The 19,851-nt window shown below is 40.0% G+C and overlaps 2 protein-coding genes across 3 annotated transcripts in view; both read right to left on the reverse strand.

Moving 5' to 3' along the window:
- Positions 1-71: 71 nt before the first annotated feature.
- Positions 72-18,664, reverse strand: LOC115305092 (ferritin light chain-like). The gene is made up of 5 exons (XM_029955436.1): positions 18,628-18,664; positions 16,189-16,373; positions 730-801; positions 464-618; positions 72-426 (listed from the first exon to the last, which is right to left on the reverse strand). The coding sequence occupies exons 1-5, from the start codon at positions 18,662-18,664 to the stop codon at positions 72-74; spliced, it is 804 nt and encodes a 267-aa protein (XP_029811296.1).
- ANO4 (anoctamin 4) overlaps positions 17,999-19,851 on the reverse strand; it is a 229,315-nt gene continuing 227,462 nt past the window's right edge. For both annotated transcript variants that reach the window (XM_029955757.1, XM_029955756.1), the window contains one exon: positions 17,999-18,752. The gene's annotated coding sequence lies outside the window, so the exon portion shown is untranslated. The remainder of the gene's footprint in view (positions 18,753-19,851) is intronic.

Here is a 19,851-nt window from a genome sequence, read left to right on the forward strand (position 1 = left end):
GATTAAAAAGCTGACTAGTGCCAGCTCGGAGAGACTTGGGCACAAGCTCTGGCAACTGGGGGATGACCCTCTCAGAGGCTGCTGGGCTCCAGAGACTTCCAGTCATGCTTGAGAGTGAGTCTTTGGAAGAAGTACTCGCCCAGCCTGCGGAGATTAGTCAGGTGGTCCCCTATCTTCTTGATGAGTTTCACCTCCTCATCTAGAAAGTGATTCTCTAGGAAGTCACAGAGATGAAGGTCTGTGAGAGCAGAACCCAGGGCATGCAGCTCCAAAAGGTCCTTCTTCAAGCCTTTCTCCAGAAGTAGGGCAGCTTCCATGGCATCCAGGGTATTAACCCACTCATCTTGGGTTGGTTTCTGCCAGTTCCGGAAGACGCCAGGGCTACGGCGCTGGTTTTGCATCTTCAAGAGACTCTCTGGGGCCCTCCTGCCCCCCACCCCCCACCCCTCCGGGGCCCTCCTGCTCCTCCCAAGCCAATTCTTGGAAGAAGTGGCCCACACCCTCCAGAGCCACATGGTGACTGTCGAAATAGAAGCCCAGAGAGAGGTAGGTGTAGGAAGCCTGCAGATGCATGTTGACCAGGTGGTTGACGGCAGCCTCCACCTCAATGGAATAATACTATGAATCTGGGAACTCATGGTTGATGGGTAATGAGGAGCTAAGTTCAAAATCTGGTATTGGGTGGTCCCGGAGGCAGAGGATGGGCAAGAAGATAGTTCCAAAGGTTACGACTGGAAAAAAGGTTGGAGAGTGGTCAGAGGCCGATAGAAGGGCCGTCCCTGGGTCTGTTCCATCCAAACACTGTTAAAGCAAGAGACAAATTCACAGAACTGAAGGGTGCACTGCCTATATTTTTACTTTTCAAAAAGAACTTCCATACTGTTTTCCATAGTGGCTGCACCAATTTACATTCTCATTAACAATGCATGAGGCTTTCTTTTTCCCACATCCTTGCCAACATTTCTTATTTCTTGTCCTTTTGATTCTAGTCATTTTGACAGGTGTAAGATGGTATCTCAATGTGGTTTTGATTTGCATTTTCCTGGCAATTAGTGATTGTAATACAATAGTTTATTTTTGAGCTTCTCTCCCTTGCCTCAGAAGATATGTAGAAAAATGTTGATAAGGCCCAGGTGCAAGAGTTTACTCCCTGTATTTTCTTATAGGAGTTTTATGGTTTCAGGTCTCACTTTTAGACCTTGAATCGATTTTGAGTGTATTTTTGTGTATGGTATGAGAAAGTTATCCAGTTTCAGTCTTTTATATGTAGCTATCCAATTTTTCCAGAACCATTTAGGGAAGCGACTGTTTTCCCCATTGTATATTCTTGCCTCTTTTGTTATAGACTAACAGATTATATAAACATGAGTTTATTTCTGGACACTCTATTCTGTTCCATGGATCAATGTATCTGTTTTTGTGCCAGTACCTTACTGCTTTGATTACTGTATCTTTGTAGTAGATCTTGAAATCTGAGATTGTGATAGTTCTAGCTTTGTTTTTCCTCAAGATTGGTTTGACCATTCAGGATCTTTAGAGGTCCCATACAAGTTTTATATTATTTGTTTTAGTTCTGTGAAAAGCTGCCCTTGCTATTTTGATAGAGATTGCATCAAATCTGTAGATTATTTTGGATAGTATGGGCATTTTAATGATATTAATTCTTTCAAGCTGTGAGCATAGAATACCTTTCGGTTTATGTGTGTTATCTTCAATTTCTTTCATCAATGTTTTATAGTTGTCAGAGTACGGGCTTTTATTTCCTTGATTAAGTTTATTCCTAGGCACTTCATTATTTTCAGTGCAATTGTAAATGGGACTGTTTTCTTAATTTCTCTTTTTGCTACTTCATTATTAGTGTGTAGAAATCCAGAGAATTTTTGTATACTAGTTTTATATCCTGCAACTTTAATAAATTGATTTAGCAGTCCTAATACATTTTTGGTATAGTCTTTAGGGTAACACACACACACACGCGCGCACACACACACACACACACACACACACATCATGTCCTCTCCAAATAGCGCAGGTTTGTTTCCTCCTTACCGATTTGGATGCCTTTTATTTCTTGTCTTATTGATGCTGATAGGTCTTGTAGTACTACGTTGAATAAAAGTGGTGAGAGTGAACATTCTCATCTTGTTCCTAATCCTAGAGGATAAGCTTTCAGTCTTTCACATTGAGTCTGATATTAGCTGTGGCTTTTTCCATATATGGCCTTTATTATTTTGAGCTCTATTTCCTCTAAACCCATTTTGTTGAGAGTTTTATCATGAATGGATGTTGTATTTTGTCAAATGCTTTTTCCGCATCTATTGAGAAGATTATTTGGCTTTCATCTTTTCTCTGATGAATGTGAAGCATCACATTGATTGGTTGGCAAATATTGAACCACCATTGTATCTCTGGAATAAATACTACTTGATTGTTGTGAATTTTTTTAAATGTATCGTTGAATTAGTTTGCTTATATTTTGCTGAGGAGTTTTGCATCTATGTTCATTGAGTTGTGTTTTCTTTTTTGTGGTGTTTTCATCTGCCTTTTGTTTAATTCTAGTATAGAAACACAGTGTTAGTTTCAGGTATACAATATAGTGGCTCAACTTTCTATACATTATTAAGTGCTCGTCATGGTAAGTGTCCTTTTTAATCCCTATCGCTTATTTCACAAATTCCCCTACCCATCTCCCCTCTGGTAACCATCAGTTTGTTCTCTATAATTAAGAGTGCAATTCTTGGTTTGCCTTTCTATTTTTTTCTTTCTTTGCTTGTTTGTTTTGTTTCTTATGATTTCACTCATATGTGGAATATATGATAATAAGTCTTTGACTTATTTCACTTAGCATTATACTCTAGCTCCCTCAATGTCATTGCAAATGGCAAAATTTCATTTTTTATGATATTTGTGTGTGTGTGTGTGTGTGTGTGTGTGTGTACATATGTATACCCCACATCTCCTTTGTCCATTTGCCTATCGGTGGACCCTTGGGTTGTTTCCATAATTTGACTATTGTAAATAGTGCCGCAATAAACATAGGAGTTCATGTATCTCTTTCTATTAGTGTTTTTGTTTTGGGGGGAAAATACTCAGTACTGCAATTACTGGATGGTAGGGTAGTTCTATTTATAACTTTTTGAGGAAACTCCATACTGTTTTCCACAGTGGCTGCCCCAGTTTCCATTCCCACCAACTGTGTAAGAGGGTTAATTTTTCTCCACATCCTTATGAACATCTGTTTTTTTTTGTTGTTTGATTTTAGCCATTCTGAGAGGAATGAGGATATCTCATTGTGGTTTTGATTCGCATTTTTTTGATAATGACTGATGTTGAGCATCTTTCCATGTGTCCATTGGTCATATGTATATCTTCGTTGGAGAATTGCCTATTCATGTATGCCCATTTTAAAATTGAATATTTGCTTTTTGAGTATTGAGTTGTATCAGTTTTTTATTTATTTTGGATACTAACAATTTATCAGATAGTCATTTGCAAATATCTTTTCCCATTCTGTAGGTTGTCTTTTATCTTATTTTTTTGTTTTATAGATTGTCAAGTTGATTTCCATATGACCCCCAGTGCTCATCCATAAAAGTGCCCTCCTCCATGCCCATCTCATCCCTTCCTCTCTCCCCCACCCCAATCATCCCTCAGTTTCTTCTCAGTATTCAAGAGTCTCTCATGGTTTGCCTCCCTCTCCCCAACTATTTTTCCCCCTTCCCCATGGTCCTCTGTTAAGTTCCTCCAGTTCCACTTATGAGTGACAACATATGGTGTCTGTCCTTCTCTGCCTGACTTATTTCACTTGGATGGACCTTGAGGGTGTCAGGCTATGTTGCTACAAATGGCCAGATTTCATTCTATCTCATTGCCATGTAGTATTCCGTTGTACATATAAACCACATCTTGATCCATTCATCAGTTGATGGACATTTAGGCTCTTTCCATGATTTGGCTATTGTAGAAAGTGCCACTATGAACATTGGGGTACATGTGCCCCTATGCATCAGCACTTTTGTTTCCCTTGGGTACATCCCTAGCAGTACTATTGCTGGGTCATAGGGGAGTTCTACTGATGGTTTTTTGAGGAACCTCCACACTGTTTTCCAGAGCGGCTGCACCAGTTTACATTCCCACCAACAGTGTAGGAGGGTGCCCGTCTCTCCACACCCTCGCCAGTATCTATAGTCTCTTGATTTGTTCATTTTAGCCTCTCTGACTGGTGTGAGGTGGTATCTCAGTGTGGTTTTGATTTGTATTTCCCTGATGATGAGTGATGCTGAGCATCGTTTCATGTATCTGTTGGCCATCTGGATGTCCTCTTTGGAGAAGTGTCTGTTCATGTGTTCTGCCCATTTCTTCACTGGATTATTAATTTTTCAGATGTGGAGTTTGGGAAGTTCCTTGTCGATTTCGGATACTGGCCCTTTATCCAATATGTCATTTGCAACTATTTTTTCCCATTCTGTTGGGTGCCTATTAGTTTTCTTGATTGTTTCCTTTGCAGTGCAGAAGCTTTTTATCTTGATGAGGTCCCAAGAGTTCAGTTTTGCTCTTGATTCCCTTGCCTTGGGGATGTGTCGAGTAGGAAATTGCTGCGGTTGAGGTCAAGGAGGTTGTTTCCTACTTTCTCCTCGAGGGTTTTGATGGTTTCCTGTCTCACATTCAGTTCCTTCAGCCATTCTGAGTTTAGTTTTGTGTATGGTGTAAGAAACTGGTCTAGTTTCATTCTTCTGAATGTTGCTATCCAGTTCTCCCAGCACCATCTGCTAAAGAGGCTGTCTTTTTTCTATTGGATACTCTTTCCTGTTTTGTCAAAAATTAATTGTCCATATATTTGTGGGTCCAGTTCTGGGTTCTCTATTCTATTCAATTGGTCCATGTGTCTGTTTTTGTCCCAATACCATACTGTCTTGATGATGACAGCTTTGTAGTAGAGGCTAAAGTCTGGGATTGTAATGCCTCCTGTTTTGGTTTTCTTCTTGAACATTACTTTGGCTATTCAGGATCTTTTTAGGGTCCATACAAATTTTAGGATAGCCTCTTCTAGCTTTGAGAAGAATGCTGGTGCAGTTTTGATGGGGGATTGCATTGAATGTGTAGGAATGACATTTTCACAATGTTTATTCTTCTGATCCATGAGTGTTTTTCCATTTCTTGGTATCCTCTTCAATTTTTTCTATAACTTTTCTATAGTTTTCATCATATATGTCTTTTACATCCTTGGTTAGGTTTATTCCTAGGTATTTTATGGTTTTTTGTGCAATTGTGAATGGGTTCAGTTTCTTGATTTCTCTTTCCGTTGCTTCATTATTGGTGTATAAAAATGTCACCAATGTCTGTACATTGATTTTGTACCCTGAAACTTTACTGAATTCATTGATCAGTTCTAGAAGGCTTCTGGTGGAGTCGATCAGGTGTTCCATGTAGAGTATCACGTCGTCTGCAAGAAGTGAATGTTTGACTACTTCTTTGCCAATTCTGATGCCTTTTATTTCCTCTTGTCTGATGGCTGATGCTAGGACTTCCAGCACTATGTTAAACAACACTGGTGGGAGTGGACATCCCTATCGTGTTCCTGATCTCAGGGGGAAAGCTCTCAACTCTCAGAAATTCTCCCCATTGAGAATGATATTGGCTGTAGGCTTTTCATAAATGGCTTTTATAATGTTTAAGTAAGTTCCTTCTATTTCGACTTTCTCAAGGGTTTTTATTAAGAAAGGGTGCTGTATTTTGTCAAATGCTTTTTCTGCATCTATCGACAGGATCATATGGTTTTTATCTTTTCTTTTGTTAATGTGATGTATCACATTGATGGATTTGCAAATATTGAACCAATCCTGTAACCCATGAAGGAATCCCACTTGATCATGATGGATAGTTCTTTTTATATGCTGTTGAATTTAATTTGCTAGTATCTTGTTGAGTATTTTTGCATCTGTATTTATTAAGGATATTGGCCTGTAGTTCTCCTTTGCTGGGTCTCTGTCTGGTTTGGGTATCAGGGTGATGCTGGTTTCGTAGAATGATTTTGGAAGTTTTCCTTCTGTTTCTATGTTTTGGAATAGTTTGAGAAGAATGGGTACGAGCTCTGCTTTAAATGTCTGGTAGAATTCCCATGGAAAGCCATCTGGCCCCAGGTCTTATTCATTGGGAGATTTTTGATAACAGATTCGACTTCCTTACTGGTTATTGGTCTCTTCATGCTTTCTATTTCTCCTCATTTGAATTTTGGTAGTGCCTCTATTTTGGAATTTGCTGATTTCCTCTAGGTTGTCCAGTTTATTGGCATATAGTTTTTCATAGTAATCTCTGGTGATTACTTGTATTTCTAAGGGATTGGTTGCAAGAGAACCATGATTTTGTCTATCTGGGTGCTCTTTTCTTTCTAAGGAGCCTGGCTAGAGGTTTATCAATTTTGTTTATTTTTTCAAAAACCCAACTCTTGGTTTCAATGATCTGCTTGACTGTTTTTTTTGGATTCTATATTGTTTATTTCTGTCCTGATCTCTATTTCTTTTCTTCTGCTGGGTTTGGGGTGCTCTTGCTGATCCCCTTCTAGTTCCATTAGGTGCACCGTTAGATATTGAATTTGCTCTTTTTCTAGTTTGTTGAAATAGGCCTGGATTGCAATATACTTTCCTCTTAGGACTGCCTTTGTTGCGTCCCAGAGAGTTTGGGTTGTTGTATTTTTGTTTTCATTTGTTACCATATATTTTTTAATTTCTTCTCTAATTATCTGATTAGCCCAATCATTCTTTAGTAGGGTGGATTTTAACCTCCACATTTTTGGAGGTTTTCCAGACTTTTTCTTGTGGTTAATTTCAAGTTTCATAGCATTGTGATCTGAAGGTGTGCATGGTATGATCTCAATTTGTTTATATTTATGGAAGGCTGCTTTATGCCCCAGTATGTGATCTATCTTGGAGAATGTGTCATGTGCACTCAAGAAGGTGAATTTCCTAACTTCAAGATGCTGAGTTCTATATATATCATATCCATCTGTTCCAATGTTTTGTTCAGGTCCATTGTTTCTTTAGTGATTTTTCTGTCTGGTTGATCTATCCATTGCTGTCTATGGAGTATTAAAGTCCCATGCTATTAGCACATTCTTATCAATAAGATGTTTTCTGTTTGTGATTAATTGTTTTATGTATTTTGGTTCTCTTAAATTTGTCACATAGATGTTTATAGTTGTTAGCTCTTCCTGATGGAGAGAACCTGTAACTTTTATATAATGTCCTTCTTCATCTTTTGTCACTGCCTTTCCTCTAAAATCCAGTTTGTCTGATATAAGTATGGTTATTCCGGCTTTCTTTTGGCTTCCAGTCACATGGTAGATATTTCTCCATCCCTTTACTTTCAATCTGAAGGTGTCTTCAGGTCTAAAATGAGTCTCATGTAGACAGCAAATAGATGGATTTTGTTTTTTTTTTTACCCATTCTGCTACCCTGTGTCATTTGGTTGGAGTATTCAGTCCATTTACATTCAGTGTTATTATTGAGAAATATGGGTTTAGATTCATTGTGTTCTCCGTAGGGTTGCTTGTAGTGGTGTCTCTGGTATCTTGTGTTCCTTGCAACATTTCCTTCATAGAGTGCCCCTCATAAGATTTCTTGTAGGGCTGGTTTGGTGATGACGAATTCTTTCAATTTTTGTTTATTTGGGAAAGCCTTTATCTCTTCTATTCTGAATGACAGGCTTACTGGGTAAAGGCTTCTTGGCTGCATATTTTTTTCTGTTCATCACTTTGAAGATTTCTTGCCATTCTTTTCTGGCCTGCCAAATTTCATTAGATAGGTCTGTAACCACTCTGATCGGTTGCCCTTTGTATGTTAGGGCCCCTTTATTTCTAGCTGCTTTCAGAATTCTCTCTTTATCCTTCTATTTTGCCAGTTTCACTATGATATCCCGTGCAGAAGATCAATTCAAGTCACGTTTGAGGTGAATTCTCTGTGTCTCTTGGATTTCAATGTCTATTTTTTTCCCCAGATTGGGGAAGTTCTCCACTATAATTTGTTCAAGTACCCTTGTAGCACCTTTCTCTTTCTTCTTCTTCAGGAATTCCTATGATACAGATATTGTTCTGTTTGATTGTATCACTCAATTCTCAAATTCCCCTTTCATGCTCCTTGATCAATTTCTCTGTTTTCCTTGGCTTCCTCTTTTGCTATAACTGTGTCTTCTATTTCACCTATTCTCCTCTCTGCCTCTTCAATCCATGGAGTGGCCACCTCTATTTTATTATGTACCTCATTTATAGCATTTTTTTAATTTGTCACAACTATTTTTAAGGTCCATAATCTTTGTAGCAATAGCTTCTTTGATGTCTTCCATGCCTTTTTCAAGCCCAGAGATTAATTTTGTGACAATTGTTCTAAATTCTTGCTCAGTTATGTTGCCTATATCTGTTTTGAACAATTTTGTAGCTGTTATTTCTCCCTGGAATTAAAAAAATTTTTTTAATGTTTTTAACTTATTTTTGAGAGACAGAGACAGTGTGAGCAGGGGAGGGTCAAAGAGAGAGGGAGTCACAGAATCTGAAGCACACTCCAGGCTCTGAGCTAGCTGTCAGCACAGAGCCCAACGTGGGGCTCAAACCCACAAACCATGAGATCATGACCTGAGCCAAAGCTGGACGCTTACCTGACTGAGCCACCCAGGCTCCCATCCTTGGAATTTCTTTAGAGGAGAGTTCTCTTGTTTCATCATTTTGGCTAGCTTTCTGTCTCTTGTCAGTTTTAAAAGCTTGTTATGCACCATGCACCTTTGCTTATTGCTATATTTAAAAAAAAGCTTGTTATGCACTGTGCACCTTTGTGTATTGCTATATTAAAGGAGACTCACTGACTGTCCAGGGCCTGTCCGTTCAGGTAGTGTTCTTTTAATGGTGTCCCTTGGTCTCTTGTGCATTTGGTTATTTTATTTCCCTACTCATAGTGATATTGGGTCTCTCCACCATGTGTACTTTGGCTTGTTTCTTGAGGAAACCCTGAAAAGGAAAACAGACAAACACACAGGGAACAGAAGCACGCAAACTACCAGACAAATCAAGAAAACAAGCAAACTAAAAAAGGAAAAAAAGGGGGAGGGGACAAAAACAACAAAAGACAAAGGCCAGTCTAAAAGCATAAAACCAGAAATCTCAGCTATAGATAAAGAGGAGGGTGGAGGCAGTGCTGATGAAGAGCATATAAATAGAGAAAAGTGACAGGTGTGAGGAGAAAGAAATTGAACATTGACCAGGCAGAGAGACTGAAAGGCTTAATTCAGAGAGAGAAAGAGGAGAATATGGTAGGAGGCAGGTTGGGGGTGGGGGTGGGGACAAAGATAATGTTACCCAAAGAAACTATATAGTCTGATTATTCCAGAGAGAGAAAGGAAGGTAGCAATATAGGTGTAGAATATGCATCAAGAGAATGGATTATATGTGACTGTTTAAGCAAACCAATGACCAGAGTGCCCAGTCCAGAAGAGGAGAGAGATAAGAATGAGATAAGGGAAAATATATCTGAATAGCAAGAATTGATCTAGAGTTAATCATGGCAATGCATCAATGTTGGTCTTGCCCTGAGCTGGGGGGGTGGGGGGGGTGCAGCTCTCTAGCACAGATGGGCGTGGTTTGGTGTAGGCAGTTCTCACCTCCACTGCAGGACAGGCGGACTGCTCCCTGAGGCCCCACCTTGGTGGTTGTGGGGAGAAAATGGCAGCACCCCAGCCCCTTCTTGAACCAAGCATTGCAACTAACTCTTTTGGTTCCAATCTCCTTGTGTGGTGGGCGTAGCCAAGGTGGGCTGAATTGTATTTCCCACACCCTGCCTTGTTTCCAGACCTTAGTTAATGCATTTTAATGATACCGCTGGAAATGTACTCCCGTAGGCTGGGTGGCTTCCTAGCCGGAGATCGAGTAGGGGGAGTAAGGGAGCAGTTTCTCCTGGTACTGCCTGGAATTGGGGCACCTAGCCCAAGGAAAGCGCCAACAGCTAGAGAAAGGATCTCTCTCTCTCTGAACACCCTGCAATTACCCATGGGATGATAGGATCCCTCTCTTTCCTGGGACGAGGTTTTTCTCTTCTCCAGAGATAGCTGTATGAGCGGTTTCAGCCTCTCTTTCTCTTCCCATCGTCTCGCTGTGGCTCTCCATGGAGGGGGCTTCTCCCCTCTGCACCTCTGGTTCCCAGCTTATTTTTATCTTCCCCAATTAGAAAGCACACACTTATGAGGCCGTCGTCTTAGCAGACTCTGTCTCTCCCTCGTAGACTCTTGTGTTCAGTGTCTTATGGCTTCAGCCCTTCTTTGTTTGAGAGATGTGGGTGGGTGAAAAGTACGGACCTTCCTAGTTCTCTGCCATCTTGCCTCCTCCTGTAGGTTGTCTTTTAGTTTTGTTGATTATTTCCTTCATTGTGCAGAAGCTTTTGCATTTTGATATAGTCCCAATAGTCTATTTTTGCTTTTATTTTCCTTGCCTCAGGAGACAAATTTCTGTGGCAAATATTATAGAAATTATTGACTGTGTTCTCTTCCATGACTTTTATGGTTTCAGGTCTTATATTTAGGACTTTAATCCATTTTGAATTTACATTTGTGTATGGCATAAGAAAGTGGTCCAGTTTCATTCCTTTGCATGTAGCTATCCATTTTCCCAACATCATTTGTTGAAGACTGTCTTTTTTCTATTGGATATTCCTTCCTGCTTTGTTGAAGATTAGTTGGTCATATATTTGTCTATCCATTTCTGGGTTCCATTGATCTATGTATCTGTTCTTGTGCCAGTACCATAGTGTCTTGATTACAGATTTGTAATACAACTTGAAGTCTGGAATTGTGATGCCTCCAGCTTTTTCTTTTCTAGGCTTGCTTTGGCTATTTGGGGTCTTTTCTTATTCCATATAAATTTTAGGATTGTTTGTTCTAGCTCTCTGAAGAATCCTGGTGTTATTTTGGTAGGGATTGGATTGAATAGGTAGATTGCTTTGGGTAATATTGACATTTTAACAATATTTGTTCTTCTAGTCCATGAGCTTGGAGTGTTTTCCCATTTTTTATTGTCTTTCATAAGCTTTCTAAAATTTTTGGTATATAGATTTTTCTTCTTTTGTTAGGTTTATTCCTAGATATTTTTATTGTTTTCAGTGCAATTGTAAAGGAAATTGATTCCTTGATTCCCCTTTCTACTGCTTCATTATTGGTGTATAGAAATGTAACCAATTTCTGTACATTGATTTTATATCCTGTGACTTTGCTGAATTCATGGATCAGTTCTAGCAGTTTTTTTGGTGGAATCTTTCAGATTTACCAAATAGAGTATCATGTTGTCTGTGGAGAGTGAAAGTTTGACTTCCTCCTTGCTGATTTGGATGCCTTTTATTTCTTTATGTTGTCTGAATCCTGAGGCTAGGACTTCCAACACTATGTTGAATAACAATGGTGAGAGTGGATATCCTTCTTATATTCTTGACTGTAGGGGGAAAACTCTTAGTTTTTTTCCATTGAGGATGATATTAGCAGCGGGTCTTATGTATATGGCTTTTATGATCCTGAGGTATGATCCTTCTGTCCCTACTTTCTTCAGGTGTTTTTTCAATCAGGAAAGGATGCTGTATTTTGTCAAATGCTTTCTTGGCATCTATTGAGAGGATCATGTGGTTCTGACCCTTTCTTTTATTAATATGATGTATCACGTTGATTGATTTGCAGATATTGAACCAGCCCTGCATCCCAGAAATAAATCCCACTTGATAATGGTGAATAATTCTTTTTAAGGTATTATTGGATCTGGTTTGTTAGTATCTTGTTGAGAATTTTTGCATATGATCGTTACTTTAAATTCTGTATTAGCATATTACTTCTCTTTTGCTTAGATCTGTTGTAATTTTGTCCTGTTCTTTCATTTGGGAGCTCTTTCTCTGTGTCCTCATTTTGTCTACTCTATGTCTGTTTCTGTGTGTAAGAAGGTCAGGTACATCTTCTGCTCTTTAGAGTAGAAGACATGAAGAAGAGGTCCTGTAATGACCTCCAGTGCAATGTCCCTTGTTCATCAGAACCTGGCTCTTCAAAAGTCTCCTATGTGCATTGCTTGCATCCTGTTATTGAGTGTGAATCACTTTTCCTTTCACTCCAGACATCTCCACTGACCGTGCCTGTTGTGGAACCTGCTTGCTCTCTGTGATGCTAGTGAGCCCCAGGCAGGCTGGCTTTGCGGGGCTGTGAGAGCAGAAGGGCTCAGGTGCTAGGTGGCTGTGTTAGCAAAATTTGCACTAAGCCACCAGCCCTACTCTATCCCTCACAGCCCAGTGGCTGCTGGGGGCATGAGATACAGCAGCCGTAGTGCCTGGTGGCCTGCAGCATCTTCTCCTGCAGTGGCTGGGTGCAGCATATCTGTTCCCAGTGTTTGTGTGCACAATGGCTGGGCAAGAAGTGCGGCAACTGGGGCCTGCAACATCTGTGCATCCAGTAGTACATCTTTAGCGAGATTTGCACTGAGCCCAGGGCCAAGGCCCAGCAGGCTTGGGGTCCTCAGGATAACTCATGGGCAGGCACACTGCTAGCAGGTTGAGTAGCAAGTGTCTGTACATTGCTGCCTCCCACACATCGCCTGCCAACTTCTTTGTTTCCCCTTCCCCCAACATGCTCCAAAATCAGTATAAACAGGTCTCCCTCCCATTGTGTAAGCTGTTGCTTCTATGTTGCCTCTCCTTGAACTACTATTTCTTTACAGGTGGAGACTGGCTATCACTCACTCTCCAGGTTTGCCCAGTGCTGAGTCAGCTGACTCTTTTTTTTTCTCTAGAGACTTTTAAAAATGTTTTTATTATTTTTGAGAGAGAGAGAGAGCAAGCAAGCATGAGCAAGTGGGGTAGGGACAGAGAGAGAGAGGGAGACATAGGCTCCAAAGCAGGCTCCAGGCTCTGAGATATCAGCACAGAGCCTGACATGGGGATCAAACCCACAAACCTTGAGATCATTACATGAGGGGAAGTCAGACTGAGCCACCCAGGCACCCCTAAGTCAGCTGACTTTTACAGTTCAGGTTCCAAGTCCCCTGAACACAGGGTATTCAGTCCCTTCAGGCCAGACTTGGGGATTCATTTTCCCAATGTGGGCTCCCTGACGCTTTCCCCTCACTTTGACTGCAGCTCCCTGCATTCTGCAGGCAGATCCTAACCACTGTTTCTGCCCTTCCTAAGCTCTCCAATGCAGTTTCTTCTCTACATTTAGTTGTGGAGTTTGTTCTGCCAGTCTTTGGATCACACTCCAGTTTATCTACTTGGATGTGACTGATAAATCTTGCTGTAAAGGTGGGATGAGGTCTTAGGGATCTCCAATTCCACCATCTTTCCGGGCCTCTCCAGCGCGATGCCAGTTCTGTTTTCTCAAGACTGCAGTGGCTATTCAGTGTCTTGTGGTTCTGTACAAATTTTAGGATTGTTTGTTCTAGTTCTGTGAAAAATACTGTTGGTATTTTGATAGGGATTGCATTAAATCTGTAGATTGCTTTTGGTAGTATGAACATTTTAAAAATATTTTTTCTTCCAATGCACAAGAAATGCTAGTGATTTTGTACATTAATTTTGTTTCCTACAACTTTACTGAATTTGTTGATTAGATCTAACAATATTTTTAGTATTGTACTCTTTATATATTTTCTCTATATAAAATCATTTGTAACTAGAGACAATTTTACTTCTTCCTTTTGTATTTCTGATGTCTTTTATTTCTTATGTGATTGCTCTGGATAGGACTTCAAATACTATGTTGAATAAGAGTAGTGAGAATAGTCATCTTTGTTCTTGTTCTTAGAGAAAAAGCTTTCAGCTTTCACTATTGAATATGACGTTAGCTGTGTGACAGTCAGATGTGACCTTTATTATGTTGAAATTTGTTCCTTCTATACCTAATTTGTTAGGTGTTATTATGAACAAATGTTAAATTTTGTCAAAAACTTTGTTATCTATTGATATAATCATGTTTTTTCCCCTTTCAGTCTATTGTGATGTGTCACATTTATTGACTTATGTATGTTGAATCATCATTGCACCCAGAGATAAATTCCACCAGATCCTGGTAAATGACTCTCTTAATATGCTGCCGAATTCAGCTTGCTAGTATGTTCTTGAGCATTTTTACCTTATCCATCAGGGACATTGGCCTGTAGTTTTCTTTCCTTATAATGTCCTTTTCTGATTTTGGAATCAGAGTAATCCTGACCTTGCAAAATGAGTTTTGAAGTCTGCCATTTTCTTTTTTTTTCCCCTTGGAAGATTTACAAAAGATTGGCATCAATTCTTGGCTTCAATGGTTTATTTTACCAAACATTTAACCATCTGGGTTGGGGCTTTTCTTTAGTGGGAGATTTTTGATTCCTGATTTAATCACCTTACTAGAAATTTTTCTGTTGATATATTTTTTTATCTTCAAGTTTGTTTATTTTGAAAGAGACACAGAGTGCACGTGGGGGAAGGGCAGAGAGGGAGGGGGACATAGGATCCAAGGGAGACTCCATATCAACACCAGAGAGCCTGATGCAGGGCTTGAACTCATGAACCCCAAGATCATGACCTGAGCAGAAGTCAGATGCTTAACTGTCTGAGTCACTCATGTACTCTCAGTCTGTTCAGATTTTGTTTCTTCCTGATTCGGTCTTGGTAGGTTGCATGTTTCTAGGATTTTTTTTTCATTTGTTCAAGGTATTCCAGTTCTTTGGCATGTAATTTTTTTTAGTTGCCTCTTATGATCTTTGCATTTCTGTGGACTTAGTTGTAATGTCTCCGTTTTGACTTATAACTTAATTTAGGTCCTTTCTTTTTCCCCTTGGTCAGTCTTGCTAAAAGTTAGTCAATTTTAATAAAACTAAGAGTTGGTGTGGGGCGCCTGGCTCAGTTGGTTAAGCGTCCAACTTTGGCTCAGGTCATGATCTCACAGTATGTGAGTTTGAGCCCCATGTCAGGCTCTGTGCTGATAGCTCAGAGCCTAGAGCTGCTTTGGATTCTGTGTCTCCCTTTTTCTCACTCCCACTCATGCTTTTTCTTTTTCACTAAAAAAAAAAAAATTTAAAAGTTGGTTTTATGAAAATAAAATTTTTTGAATTGTTTTCTCTTATTTGTTTCTGCTCTAATCTTTATTTCCTTCCTCTGCTAGCTTTGGGCTCAGTTTGTTGTTCTGTTTCTAGTTTCTTAGGGTATAGAATTTGGTTACTGGAGATATTTCTTGTTTATTTTTATTTTTTTCTTGTTTATTAATGTAGGCATTTACTATTATGAACTTCCCTCTTAGAACTGCTTTGCTGCAACCCATAAGTTCCAGTATGTTGTGTTTCATTTGTCCCCAGATATTTTTAATTTCTTCTTTGATCTATTGGTTAAGGAGAGTGTTGTTTAATGTCTGTGCATTCGTGAATCATCCAGTTTCCCTCCTTTATGGCTGTCTAATTTCATACCATTATAGACAAAGACAATACTTGGTGTGATTTCAATCTTTCTGAATTTGTGAAGACTTATTGTGTAGTTTAACATACGGTTTTTACTAGAAAATGTTCCATGTTCATTTGAGAAGAATGTGTATTCTGGTGTTGTCAGATAGGTGTTCTCCATGGGTCTGTTATGTCCATTTGGTCTATAGTGTTATTCAAATCTGCCATTTTCTTATTGATTTTCTGTCTGGGTGACCTGTCCATTATTGAGAGTGGGTATTGAAGTCCCCAACTAGTATTGCGTTGCCATTCATTTATCTTTTTTCGTTCCATTACCTTTGGTTTATATGTATAGGTGTTCTGATGCTGGGTGCAAATATTTACAATTATTATATTTTCTAGATGGATTAATCCCTTTATCATTATATAATGACCTCTTTGCCTCCTTTTTACTATTTTAATTTAACACCTATTTTGTCTAGTAAGTATAGCTACCTTTGGGGGATTTTGTTTTGTTACCATTTAATTGAAATATCTTTTTCTGTCTCTTCAGTCTATGTGTGTCTTTTAGGCAGCATATAATTGGATTTTGTTTTTTATGCATTCATCCTGTGTGTTTTGAGGAGTGGAATCAGGCATCCCACCAAGTTCCCTGGTCACAGCTCTGCAGATAAACAAAGCCACTGGTTAGGATTACTTCTTGGGCACTGCAGCTAGGAACTCAGTTCTCCAAGATATGACTGCTGGTTGTTGCAAGCCCCTCCTTCTTCTCCATTACAATCTGATTCCCAGTGGCCAAGGTCTGCAGGTTGCCCTGTGATTCCTGTGGGGGCAAAATTGGAATGAGAACTGCTAAGAAGTGACCACAACACTGGGGCTGCTGGATGTCCACACTAAGCTCTCTTTTTCCCCTGGAGGAACTGCAGGCTCCGGGGAGACCTCTTGGCACAGAACTGTACCAGCCTGGAGGAGTGGCAATCTGTCAGCATTAGCTGCTCCTCTTACCCTTCTAATGTGGTCTTTTTTGGTCTTCATAGTACAGGAGGTGCTTCAGCATCACCGTTGCATTCTAAGCTTCTCTCAGTGGTCTTATCCATGAATGGTTGCTAGTTTTCTTCTTGTGAGGGGGAACAAAGACAGGAACCTATGTCTTCATCTTGGTGATATTATTCCCAACACTTCATTTCTTATAAAGTACACCAGAAATTCTCTTCTTTCTTTGCCTTCCTCTTCCCTACAAACCTAATGACATCTTAAGATACTCACCACATTTTCCTTGGACCCCAAACAGGGAAGGTGAATAAGTGTACTCACTGCACTGGTAGAAAGAAATGAAGGGAAGAAGAGTGGGCAAGCAGGAGGGTGGGAAGAAAGAGGAAGGGAGGGAGAGAGTAAAGGAAAAAGGGAGGAAGAAAAGAATTATATGCCAGGAATGTCTCTGGAATTGTGATTGACAGAAGCACTTGGAATAGCAAAGTGCTATTCAGGCAGAAAAAAATTTTGGCCATGAAGTTGTCTTAAGTTCAGTTTATGTTCAGACTACATAGAAAGTTGTACTTAGTAAATGTTTACTTTTTTATACTGACCAGTGCCTTTGGTAGTCTTCTACCTAGCTATGAATGTTCATAGCCAATTCCAAACCCAAAGAGGGGCTCACAATTCTTTGCCCCCACTGCTCTCCCTGCCCCAAGGACTTACTGGGCCATGATGCTTGGGTGGAGCTTCAGGCATACTAAACAAAGTTACAAGCTGAGTAGTATCCCAAGTTGTCTTATTGGGATCTCTTTGCATTTCATCTCTGGAAACTCTTCATGGAAATTCCTTTTCCCTGGGGCTGATGTGAATTGTTTCACAGACTTCTTAGCCAGTGATTGAAAAGAAAACTCTTTTAGTGGCTTTTTGTCTCAGTTTCCATAAAGTGCATCTCCTTAGTTTAGGCCCTACTAGGGTTAGGACTTCACTCCCAGGAACATCAGATCATAGAAAGAGCTAAGAAATGGTTGAAGTCCTACCCTGCTCAATGCCACTCTGACTGCTGGTACTATACAGGCTAAGAAAACACCTAAGGTGTTTGGGAATCAATCAGCTTAAGTGAATACATGTCTAAAATAGGATGGTGTTTGATGGACATGATAAAGGGAACACTCTCATCTCAACTCACATAGGCAAGATGATATCATAGTTCAAGGGCAGGTTCTGCTATCTCTAGAAAAAGAGTAACTGTAAAAGGCATTGCTTAGAAGCGTAACTCCCCCCCCCCCGCCCCCCTCGGTTGGATGGCCTCTTCCAAAGGTTAGCAGACCAAACTAATCAGGGCAATTAAAACCTCATACATAAGTGTCATTGGCTATATTTCATATTTCCTCAAAGTATGTCAATGACATTTTCTAAGTTATTCTGAGAGATCTCTAATTAATTGGCTTGATATTCTAAAAAAGTAGCCTAGAAACAAGATGGAAAAAAATTTACTCTTTCTGAAATGATTTCTCAGGAGTGTGTGGGAGTAATAAACCTTTCCTTAAAAGATCCCACTCTAATTTCTCTTATTCTTTGAGAAAAAAATGCGACAGATTTTCAGAAGACCCAACTGAAAATATTCCATGTGCATAAATTTATTTTAAATTTTATTGCATCACATTATACAAGCATTAAACATGGCTTCATGTTGATGACTATTTAAATGTGAAAATTTGTCATTCATGTCAGTACCCTTGGCTATTTACAAGTAAGGAATTTCTATGTACTTTATATATCTCCGTATTTGTATGTACATATGTAAGATTACATGACTATACATATGTACACACAGAAATACATCTATGGCCATACACATAGCTATAGATATGTCATATATAACAATCTCCTCAGAAAGATCTGAAATAAAAAAAAAAGAAAGTTGTAAACAGGGTCTTGTCTGTATCATTCGGTGACATGGAATTAGGACCATATGATGACATTCTAGGAATGTGTGTCCAGGTGTCTGAATATCCTTATTAGCCCCGTGTCTGTAAAAGTCACATGGGACAGAATGCAAAAAAGGTAGCAAACAGGCTGAAAAACAGGCCCAGTACACAAGTTCCCTTTGGGTTTAAAAACTTGAGAATGTAACTGCCCATGACGTGCATGCTTGCTGGGTCAAGAATGGCCTAGGGGTGGGGAGCAAGTGTGCGCTGCAACGTGGTTTCACAGCAGCATGATTTCCCAGGCAGTCCTTCACGAGCGCTGACCCCTGCTGCTGCCGATGTCTGCGACATGCGACATGCACTGCGGCTGCGCTGTAGTCACTCGCTGGAGTGTGCTTTTGCACAGCTGGGAGAAGTAAACAGGTTTCAGGTCCTTTCCCTAGAAAGAGGAAAGAAGGTTTTGAAACCCTATGTACACACGATGGCTTAAGAACATGGTGTGCTATGGTTTCTTTGTACTCGCCACAAATCAGAGGCACTGAAAAAATTTGTAACCCCAAACGGAGTCAAGTATGGTCTGAACGTTATTGTGGCTGCTTTACAGATGAACAGACTGAGTCAGAAAGGCAGTCCGAAGCAGGTGACATCCTGCCAACTATTGGCGGAATAAGACAGATAAATATCAAGTGAAAATTAGAAATGGCCTCTGGGGAGAAGGCAGCGCATAACGATGAGGCCAGAAGAAACGCCCAGTTGGCTACCAGCCTTCGAGCCCCGTGCAGCCCCTAGAAGTGCAGGTAACGCCGCTGCGGCACTTTGGTCTCCAGCCGCTGGCGTTCCTGGGAGCAGCTCTCTTCACTGATGTCTGCCTCCTGCCCTAAACAAAGCCATCTGGAGAGCCAGCCTTTTCCTCTGAAGGCTGACCAGAGCCAGAGAAGAGATGATCAGAATGGGTATTGGGGCCAGGGGCTTGGAACAAATTCTAGGATCCCAGAGGGTGAAAACCAGATAGACTCCTTTTTATTTTTATTTTTTACATTTTAAAATTCAGTTCCAGTTAGTTAAGCTCCAGTGTAATATCAAAAACTGGATAGGCTCTCAAAGTATTGTTCAGTCTAGCTGCTTTACTTTTGTAAAAGTGGAAATCAAATCCACATGAATACTCCATTCCAGGTCCTACAGAGAATCCGGTGGACCATAGCACAATGTTTAACAAATCCTGTCTAGCATTCTGTAGCACTTTATTGTTTCATACATGTTTCACATGCGCAGCCTTACTTGAGCTGCATATTAGTTCTGTCAAATAAGCAGGCTCAGAAACAGTAAGCAATTTTCCCAAAGTCACATAGTCAGATGGCAGATCTAGGAAATGGCAAAATTATTACATTGCAAAAAATGTCTTGCCTTAGTAAAACCAAGACCTACTTTGGAATTGAGGGTAGGGGCATTGTTCAATATCTATATACTACTATTATCCTTGGGGGTCTGGGGTCTGGGTGATTTCCTCCAAGTCCACCCTCATATCCAACTCAAAATAA

This window comes from Suricata suricatta, chromosome 10 (genome assembly GCF_006229205.1).
Source record: "Suricata suricatta isolate VVHF042 chromosome 10, meerkat_22Aug2017_6uvM2_HiC, whole genome shotgun sequence".
Classification (NCBI taxonomy): Eukaryota; Metazoa; Chordata; class Mammalia; order Carnivora; family Herpestidae; genus Suricata; species Suricata suricatta.